The 11,025-nt window shown below is 43.6% G+C and overlaps 1 protein-coding gene across 1 annotated transcript; it reads left to right on the top strand.

The window, feature by feature from the left end:
* The first annotated feature begins 266 nt into the window (after positions 1 to 266).
* Positions 267 to 11,025, top strand: LOC148098232 (CD209 antigen-like protein C). The gene is made up of 6 exons (XM_087829854.1): positions 267 to 327; positions 427 to 541; positions 592 to 731; positions 1,333 to 1,475; positions 10,397 to 10,500; positions 10,872 to 11,025. The coding sequence occupies exons 1-6, from the start codon at positions 267 to 269 to the stop codon at positions 11,023 to 11,025; spliced, it is 717 nt and encodes a 238-aa protein (XP_087685980.1).

Consider the following 11,025-nt stretch of genomic DNA (forward strand, 5'->3'; position numbering starts at 1 on the left):
AAAGGCACACATTGCAGAACAGGTTGGGGTACGCAGGGGCCACTAGTGAGAACAGGAAGGCTACACAGAAGGTAACTAACAGTGCCCAAAAAATAATTGGCCATCACAAGTTTCAGTGGTAGCATAGCTGCAAAACCACATATTCATATAGGTTACTTCCTCTGATTCTAAAAAAAAAAAAGTATAACTGAAACCTTTGAGGCTTTTTACATTTTACATGTCCTGCACTGCAGAGCTCTCATAAATGATCAACATCCTTTCATGCAATGGAGGAAATTTATGTCAATCTCAAACATGACAACCCAACACATTCAACAAATCGCACAGGTAAGAAAGAAGTGGCAGAAACTGGAAAAAGCAGAGGTGTTTTAACTGTTGCACATTTTATTAGGTTCTCTATTTTGTTTATTTTTCCTTTCTTTTCAGGTCAAAGGAGCTCTAAGAGCAGTTTGTATTTGGTTATTATTCTGTCTCTAAGCCTGCTGAGTGTTTTCCTGTTGGCTGGACTTATTACTCTTGGTTTCCTCTGTGAGTTATGTTGGTCATTGATATCAGTTCTAATGATCACAAGCTTTTCTTTTTCATAATGAGTGAGGAGATAGACCTAAATGCAAATGTTTCTGCAGTGAGTCACAGGCTTTCTTCCATGACTGAGGAGAGAGACCTGCTTCAAGCCAATCTCACTGAAAAGACTAAAGAATTGGAGGGACTGCATTTTTTGTTCAACCAAAGTGAGTCATTGTATGAGGTGTTGTGTGTCTTTAAAAAAACTTACAAACACACATAAACCTTATTTAAAAAAAAAAAAATAGAAAACAAGAAAGAAAACAAGAAAAAAGAATCCACAACAAGTAGATCTAGTGTTATATTTTGTTTGTGCTTCCCCATTATTTAGATTTAGTTCAGATGTATTTTCGGTGTTGCTTTTCATATTTTGGCTGCAGTAACATATTGATCTTCCACTCAGCTTTAGACATGAAGAAAAATTATTTCTGATCAAATATACATAAACGTGTCACTTTAAAGACAGTAGTTAGGCTTAGAAATTAGCCACAGCCTTTTGGTGTGCTTCAGCACTTAAACAGCACTACAAAGAGGCAGGAGAATTATCTTCCAAGTATGCAGGCATTATATTTGTGGGCAGTCTCATTTGGCAAATGAAAAAGCACATCAGTGATCAACTATATCTGGTCCAGCTTTCATCAACAAAGTGATCACACAAACAAACAAAGTACAGTGTGTTAAACAGAGATCAAATAAGCATTGTTATAAAGTTCCTAAAAAATCATTCACTAACTTGCTGAAAAATTCCTTGTTGGTAATTTCTTCCAGATAAAAAATGTCCTGCGGGATGGACCAGGTTCAACCATAGCTGCTATCTCCTGTCTGAAAGCTCTGGTTCCTGGGATGCAGCCATAAAGGACTGCAGAGACAGAGGAACAGATCTGGTGGTTATTGACTTCCCTGAAGAACAGGTACAGTTTTTATGTATGTGTGAGTTATTGTTTTGTAAATGAATATTGAAATTAATACTCATAATATTTTATGTAGATAGCTTTGCCCAGTATTCAATAGAAATCAAGCATTTCTATCAACCTTTCAGTCTTCAACTTAGCACATATCTACACAGGAAACCCTGAAACAACTATAATTGTATCTTAGTGTAAAAAAAATTAATAAATTATATTGCTATTGAATGAAACCCTTAAAAATCACTTTCCCCCTCCTGGCCACTTATGCCTCAGTTCTTTCCACAACTTAGACACGCACATTACTTACACTATCATGACACTTACATGTAGGGCCTTGTGGGTAGGCACTAGGGCTGGGCCATATCATACCATTCACGGTAATACCGATATAATGTTGGGCAACGATAAGAAAATGAAATGGTGCTGGTGCCCACCTCTCAATTTTACCACTGGTGCCAGTGCCCACCTCTCAATTTTACATGTAGACATTGAGGGTTCTCATGCTGACACCTGCTGTAATCTGGCAGAGGATTGTTGATGCCATGCCCCTCCCCTGTTTTAAATGTACTTTAGAAAAACACATATCAACCACGGTGCATTGGTGGTTCTCTGTGTCTGGTTGCTTGGGTGTTTACTGGTTCACTCCCGGTGGCTGATTGGCAGGTCCTGGCTCCCCTGGCTTTGTCGGGCCTGTGCTGGGTGTGGGGTCTGTTATGCCATAGCTGGCTGTAGTATCTGTTAATTTTTAAGGCCAGAGTAACCTGTAAGAACCCTTTGAGTGATATTATAATAATATACATGTTTTCATCTTTACTGTGTAACAAAGGCGGAGCCTGTAGACTCATTGCTGCACCCTCTTTGGCTTCTGCCTCTGGATGTCCGGGCCTGTGTCATTTCCATGCCTGCTTCATGTCCTGGGGTGCAGGGCTGTGGCTCCCCACACCTACTATTAGATACTTAAATGGAGAAACCTTATGAACACAAGCGCGCTCACACACAAAGGTGCACACGCAAGTGTTCACACACGTGTCCAAACAGGTACTCACAAATGCACACTATCTTGGTCGATCGGCTGCCTCTAAAGATGTATCATTAATATGCTAGTCAGTAACATTTCATTTGTTATTATTTACTGCTACTTGATAATATGTTGGTTGTTGCCATGGTTTCCCTTCTGAACAGCTAAGATACTGCGCAGGACCCTCAAGCTCCCACACACACATATATATATGTATATGTATGTATATATATATGTGTATATGCCCAGTAGCCCACTTCTCGTCAGGGTGCCCTGGTTCCTCAACACCTGATGCGGACCTTGTTGATCCGGGCGACGTCCGAGCCGGCATGCCTTCATATTTATCTGTCTCGCTTATGTCTGCGGTAGGCTCCCTTAGCATAGGGGGTCTAGCCTTAGGACCCTTACTGGATACAGACGCCCCAGGCAGGAATCGAACTTGCGATCCTCTGTTCCAAAGGCGTGTAGTCTAACCACTACGCTATCCAGCTGCGGAGTTGCAGAAAGGTGCGACAAAGAAGGTGCATAAAAAATACAGCAAGCTGTCCATACCTGAGGCCTTGGAAACTGCCAAGCAAAGACTCACAGCCTTGGGCAGCCGCTTGAGGAGGTACACCAGAGAGAGAGAAGGCAGGAGAATAAACCAGCTGTTCTCCACAGAACCAGCAAAGGTGTACTCTCAGTGGCAAGGGAACAATAATAAGAGAACAGCACCACCAAGGCTGGAGACGGAGCAATACTGGAAGAGCATATGGGAGAAGGACGCAACCCATAACGGCAATGCTCAGTGGCTAGTGGATCTGAGGGCAGACCATAGCGACCTCCCTGAACAGGGTCCAGTAACCATCACAGTGGCAGATATCCAAGAAAGGGTCTCCAGTATGAAGAGTTGGACAGCACCAGGGCCCGACATGGTTCACGCCTACTGGCTAAAGAAGCTGACTGCACTCCACGAGCGTCTGGCAGCACAAATGAACCAGCTGCTAGTTAACAAGGGACATGACAATGGCTAACCGAAGGTCGGATGGTCCTGATCCCCAAGGACCACAAGAAGGGACCAGTCCCCTCCAACTACCGACCAATAACCTGCCTCAGTACTACATGGACGCTCCTGTCAGGCATCATATCGGCTAAGATGAACAGGCATGTGGGACAATACATGAGCGGGACACAGAAAGGAATTGGCAAGAATACCAGAGGCGCAAAACATGAGCTCCTGGTAGACAGAACAGTCAGCCGAGACCAAGGTTATTATCGTTAACGAAAACTAACGAAATAACGAAAACTAGAAGTGAAAAAACATTTTCGTTAACGGAAATAAAAATAAAAACAAAAAAAGGAAAACTAACTAAAACTATAATGAGTGTTCACAAAACTAACTAAAATTAACTGAATTTATAGCAAAAATGTGTTTAGTTTTCATTGATGTGTGCGTGTCATACAATAGCCAAGGGTGAAAATGAAGTTTAGTTTACAGATTTTTTTCTTGCTGTCTAATTATGCCAGCAGGTGGCAGTACATTAGTCGAATCGTCTGTGTTGCTGCTCCGTCCACGCGCAGAATCATGTCAGGAAAAGTCGGGAGCCAGAGTCCAATTTGGGATTACTTTGAATATGACTGTGTTTTGGATAAAGCAAGTGTCTTGTAGTGGAAAGAGACAAATTATGAGGGACATTTCTACAGGGAAAAAAATCCCACAAACCTTAAAGTGCACTTGAAAAGCTCACACAAGAAGGGTAACCTAGCTTACCTTGAGAAGGTAAGGGAGCACACTCAACCCTCATCCCCAGAAAACAGAAGCTAACCCCAGGCAAGGCAGCGTGATGCATCCCGAGACAACAGGACGGGGATATCTACATAACTGTGTGAGTCAATTGCCTTCAAAAAGTTTATCAATTCACTTGAACCAAAATTACGAACACCCGGTGCTGCGAGAGTTAATAGTCTCATTGGGGCCAAGATATACATTTTATAGTTGCCTGGTATCAATGGTTGTTCATCTGCCTTTATTTATTTATTTATTTAAAGAACCCATAGGTGGGAATGTGAGTTGTCTGTCTCTGCATGTTAGCCCTGCGACAGACAGGCGACCTGTCCAGGGTGCAGTATGGTAGCTGGAATAGCAACATACCCAAGGATGAGCAGAATGACTGATATGATGAAACTGGGTTTTTGTTACACTTAATTATTGCAAACACAACTAAAACTATAACTGAAACTAATCAAAACTAAACTGAAACTAAGGATTTTCAAAAAAATAAAAACTAAACTAAACTAGCAAACAATTGGTAAAAACTAATTAAAACTGATATAAAATTGAAAATCTGAAGTCAAAACTAAATAAAAATAAAAACTAATGAAAATTGCAAAACTATTAAAACCCTGGCCGAGACTGCAAGACCAGACTGACCAACCTGTGCACTGCCTGGATTGATTACAAGAAGGCCTATGACTCAATGCCCCACAGCTGGATACTGGAATGCCTAGAATTGTACAAGATCAATGGGACCCTAAGAGCCTTCATCAGGAACTCAATGGGAATGTGGCGTACAACACTAGAGGCCAACTCCAAGCCCATAGCACAAGTCACCATCAAGTGCGGGATCTACCAAGGAGATGCTCTGTCCCCACTGCTGTTCTGCATAGGCCTGAACCCCCTCAGTGAGATCATTAACAAGACTGGCTATGGATACCGACTACGGAATGGAGCAGTTGTCAGCCACCTCCTGTACATGGATGACATCAAGCTGTATGCCAAGAGTGAACGAGACATCGATTCACTGATCCACACTACCAGGCTATACAGCAATGACATTGGAATGTCGTTCGGGCTGGAGAAGTGTAGTTGGATGGTATCAAAGAGAGGGAAGGTAGTCAGAACTGAGGGATTGAACTACCAGAAGGCAACATTGCAGACATAGAGGACAGCTACAAGTACCTGGGGATCCCGCAGGCGAATGGGAACCATGAAGAGGCCGCTAGGAAAGCTGCAACCACCAAGTACCTGCAGAGGGTCAGGCAAGTCCTGAGGAGTCAGTTGAACGGTAAGAACAAGATCCGGGCCATCAACACGTACGCCCTGCCCGTGATCAGGTACCCTGCTGGGGTAATAGGCTGGCCAAAGGAGGAGATAGAAGCCACTGACATAAAGACAAGAAAGCTCCTTACCATGCATGGAGGGTTTCACCCCAAGTCCAGCACCCTGAGGCTGTACACTGAGCGGAAGGAAGGGGGCCGGGGACTGGTGAGTGTCAGCACCACAGCCCAGGATGAGACAACGAAAATCCAAGAATACATCACGAAGATGGCCCCAACTGACAGCGTGTTCAGTGAATACCTCAGGCAGCAGAAACCCAAGAAAGAGGAGGGAGACGAGGAACCATCATGGAAGGACAGGCCACTGCACCGGCAGATAGAGGAGGTGGCTGATATCCAGAAATCCTACCAGTGGCTGTACAAAGCTGGACTGAAAGATAGCACAGAGGCACTAATCATGGCAGCACAAGAACAAGCTCTGAGTACAAGATCCATAGAGGCTGGGGTCTATCACACCAGGCAAGACCCCAGGTGCAGGCTGTGTAAAGATGCCCCAGAGACAATCCAGCACATAACAGCAGGGTGCAAGATGCCACCAGGCAAGGCATACATGGAACGCCATAACCAAGTGGCCAGCATAGTGTACAGGAACATCTGTGCCGAGTATAACCTGGAAGTCCCGAGGTCAAAATGGGAAATGCCCCCAAGGATGGTGGAGAATGACCGAGCTAAGATCCTGTGGGACTTCCAGATACAGACGGACAAAATGGTGGTGGCTAACCAACCGGACATAGTGGTGGTAGACAAACAGAAGAAGACGGCCGGAGTGATCGATGTAGCGGTTCCGAATGACAGCAATATCAGGAAGAAGGAACACGAGAAGCTGGAGAAATACCAAGGGCTCAGAGAAGAGCTCGAGAGGATGTGGATGGTGAAGGTAACGGTGGTCCCCGTGGTAATCGGAGCACTAGGTGCGGTAACTCCCAAGCTAGGCGAGTGGCTCCAGCAGATCCCGGGAATAACATCGGAGATCTCTGTCCAGAAGAGCGCAGTCCTGGGAACAGCTAAGATACTGCGCAGGACCCTCAAGCTCCCAGGCCTCTGGTAGAGGACCCGAGCTTGAAGGATAAACCGCCCGCAGGGGCGTGCTGGGTGTTTTGTTTTTTTTATATATATATGTATATATATATGTATATATGTATATATATATATATATATATATATATATATATATGTATGTGTATATATATATATATATGTATATGTGTATATATATATATGTATATATGTATATGTATGTAGGCCTATGCAGAACAGCAGTGGGGACAGAGCATCTCCTTGGTAGATCCCGCACTTGATGGTGACTTGTGCTATGGGCTTGAGGTTGGCCTCCCGTGTTGTCCGCCACATCCCCATTGAGTTCCTGATGAAGGCTCTCAGGGTCCTGTTGATCGTATATAGTTGAGTCATAGGCCTTCTTGTAATCAATCCAGGCAGTGCACAGGTTGGTCAGTCTGGTCCTGCAGTCTCGGCTGACTGCTTGGTCTGCCAGTAGCTGGTGTTTTGCACCTCTGGTATTCTTGCCCATCCCTTTCTGTACCCATGTGCAGGGCTTGAAAAATCGCTAGCCCGACGTCCCGGGGCTAGCAATTTTTCCAGTCGGGCTACCAAAATCTATCTCTGCCCTGCCCGTCGGGCTATCGTAGGAAGGAAAAATATATGTCAGTGCTTTTGCATTCTTTTGGAAATGTAGCTGGGTAATTATGTCATTGGCATCGGTGAGCCACTGTCAATATGTGACATATTGAAATCGGTTTGAATTTGCGCTTGTTTTTTGCTTTCACTTTGCAATCGCGCGAACTGTGTATAGAGAGCGACAGTACTGATTGGTGAGTGACGATAATTTGCGCACTAATTCCTCTGACATCGTCTTATCAATCGTTAGCTTACTATGCAAACATGACAAGTGAAATCTCCCGCAGCAAGCTTAAACATGTGAGAGGTTGATCTCGCAGAGAATCGCTGAGCGTTATGTGAGTGCGTGTGTAAAAGCAGCAGGATATATATTTTAGTTCTGCTAAGCCAAATAAGACAGGTCAGAGTGAAGAAGGGACAGCCAAAGAAAAGCTTACCACAAAACGGAAAGGTTATGACAAATCAGACTATTAGGCAAAAAGAAAGTGCAGCTTTATGGTTTCATGGACAAAAGAATTTCTGTGGCTGCAATATGACAAGCTAAATAACCAGGGGTGCACATAAGTGGTCCGCAGGTGCGCATTCGCTGTCAAAATAAAAAACGCGCACTTTAATGTATAATATTGTAAAGGAAACAAAACAGGAAACAAAACATGAATCAAAAAATTGCTCTCTTTTTTATTCGGGCTACTTAAATTTATTTTGGGCTACCAAAAATTGAAGAGTCCCTGCCCGAAGGGCTACCAGGGATTTTGAAATTTTGCGAGCCCTGATGTGCCTGTTCATCTTAGCCGCTATGATGCCTGACAGGAGCTTCCACGTGGTGCTGAGGCAGGTTATTGGTCAGTAGTTGGAGGGGACGGGTCCCTTCCTGGGGTCCTTGAGGATCAGGACTGTCCGGCCTTTGGTTATCCATTCCGGGTGTCTCTCGTCAACTAGCAGCTGGTTCATTTGTGCTGCCAGGCGCTCATGGAGTGCAGTTAGCTTCTTCAGCCAGTAGGCGTGAACCATGAAAGGGCCTGGTGCTGTCCAATTCTTCATACTGGAGACCCTTTCTTGGATATCTGCCACTGTGATGGTTACTGGACCCTGTTTGGGGAGGTCGCTGTTGTCTGTCCTCAGATCCACTAGCCACTGAGCGTTGCCGTTATGGGTTGCGTCCTTCTCCCATATGCTCTTCCAGTATTGTTCCATCTCCAGCCTTGGTGGTGCTGTTCTCATATTGGTCCCTTGCCACTGAGAGTACACCTTGGCTGGTTCTGTGGAGAACAGCTGGTTTATTCTCCTGCCTTCTATCTCTCTGGTGTACCTCCTCAAGCGGCTGGTCAAGGCTGTGAGTCGTTGCTTGGCAGTTTCCAAGGCCTCAGGTATGGACAGCTTCCTGTACTTCTTAGGCACCTTCCTCATCGCGCCTTTCTGCAACTCCGATAGCTGGCTAACCTCCCTCCGTGCTACCTTGATCTTAGCCTCTAGCCTCCTTCTCCATGGAGGGTACTGCCCCTTGTGGCTGTTCAACTTGTAGCCAAGCATCTCACTGATCACTGCTGCCATATTGTAGATCAGCTTGTTGGTGTCGGTAATCGTGGCTGTAGGTATCATCCGTAGTGCTGCATTAACATCATCTAGCAGACCTTGTGAGGGTACTTCACGTAATCTTGGTAACCGGGTCCAGGTTTCAAGCTTGGCAATAATCCTATCTTTCAGTATCTTTCAGATCAGTTCCTCTCGCACTTAACGATCCTTCTCCTATCGCACTTGGGGCTTGGTACCCAATCTCGGGTGGGGGTGATGATATCTCCCCCCTGACCTGGCGTCCTGGCATTTTTTTTTATGTTGTACCTCGTCAATCTCTAGCTGTGAGAGCAGTCCCTTCTTTCGAATGCTGGAACACTGAGCTACTAGTTGTTTCGCCGTCATTGTGGATGTTGGGTATCGAAGAATCCATAGGTCCCTCATCCTATTCATGTAACCCCTTCCGCCAGGGTTACTTGCGTAGTAGCATTCCAACAACGCCCTGTTTTCGCCCTGAAAGAGGAAAAGACCGCCGTGTAATACATTTATTTCAACAAAGAAACTGTATTCTAATTGGCGCCTTTTTAAATGGTAACTGTAAAGGAATACAGTTACTCATATTTTGTATTTTAAATACGGAACGTGTGTACATGTATTCCATTACTGCCTAACACTGAACATCAACAAACACTTTTAAGAGTCCACTGACATAATACATTAGCACTGATGACCACTCTTGCTTGGGTTTTGATTTTGATGGCCGTGACTTCTTCAATTCAGTTCAGTTCATTTTAATTCAGTTCACTTTAATTCAATTGCTGTCATGACCCTGGGTCATTAAACCCAGCATTTTGTGATTAATATTGGTGTCATCTTATGTTTCGGGTTAATTCTTGTTTTCTTAGTTCCTAGGGTTTTGGTTCTTGTGTTTAGTGTTCTGTTATCCGTACCTGTGTCCTCTCCCGGTGTTCTGTTCGTGTCTCTGAGTTTGTGTTTGTAAAACAGTCTATGAAATCTCGTTATGCCCATTAGTTTTAGCTGTGTCCACCCTGCGTGTCATTTCCTCATTACCTGATGTGTATTTATAGTGTGTTCGCCTCTGTTCGACGTCGCTCCGTCTGTGTTATTCTGTGTATCTCTGCGCTACATTCTCCGTGCTGTTTTCCCGTATTTTGTATGATTTCAGGTTTGTTCACTAGTTTTCCCCAGTTTAGTTTTTTAGTTTTATCCTCACTTCAGTTCATTATCGTTCACTGTAAATAAACTCACTCGCATCACCGCTGTTGTCTGCAACTTGGGTCCTCCTTCACTGCATCACATGACTGCTGCCCCAGCCGTGACAATTACATTTTATTTATATAGCACCAAATCACAACAACAGTTGCCTCAAAGCGCTCTATACTGTACTACAATAATACAGATGAAACAGAGATAACCCCAACAATTATAACTAATATTTTCTTAATATATGAGCTTTTAAGAAAATTTATATTTAGAGCTGAGGAACAATGTTGCAAGAAACATGTAGCGAGAAAACTCAAAGTTTTAATTATTGCTGGTTTGGCATTTTTAAAAGAGATGCTTGATAAAATTGGAATAAACTACATAGGCTAAAATTGTGGTTCAAGACTAAAATAGCATGTTTTTTCTTCATGTTAAACAGACCTTCCTCTCTGCGATCACCAATGAAAACACTTGGATTGGTTTGAATGACAAAGAACAGGAGGGAACATGGAAATGGGTAGATGGAACTCCACTAAATCTGACGTAAGTCTTCACTTTGGTTAAGTTATTACTTTCAGTAAATTTATTCTATTTGATAACCTACACATCAATGCCTCATTGGTGAGTCAACATATTAGTGGGTTGAGCCAAACTACAAGGCCAAATGCTTAAAGCTAAATGATGACTTGTTTTGGCAACCTTAGTCAAAACAAGATATTATATCACACCTGCTGGGTTTGTCTGCCTGTATACTTTGTAAAGAACTGTTTAACAAATGCTATGTCCTTAAAAGAAAATGGTTGTCATCTCCATCATTATATGAAATTTTCCTATGAAACCCTCCATACCCACACCAAACATCTGAATTTAAACTTGATAAAAATAAGCTGATGTTATTGTTACTGGCTTGGTAGGTACTGGGCAGAAGCTCAACCTGATGATGGTGGTGGAAAAGAAGACTGTGTACATGTCAGGAACGATGAGAAAAAGTCCTGGAATGATCTTTCCTGTTCAACTTCTCTGAAGTGGATATGTGAAAAAACACCAAACCACTGTACAGTTTCTTAA

Source organism: Neolamprologus brichardi, chromosome 16, assembly GCF_056152115.1.
Source record: "Neolamprologus brichardi isolate AB-2024 chromosome 16, ASM5615211v1, whole genome shotgun sequence".
NCBI lineage: Eukaryota > Metazoa > Chordata > Actinopteri > Cichliformes > Cichlidae > Neolamprologus > Neolamprologus brichardi.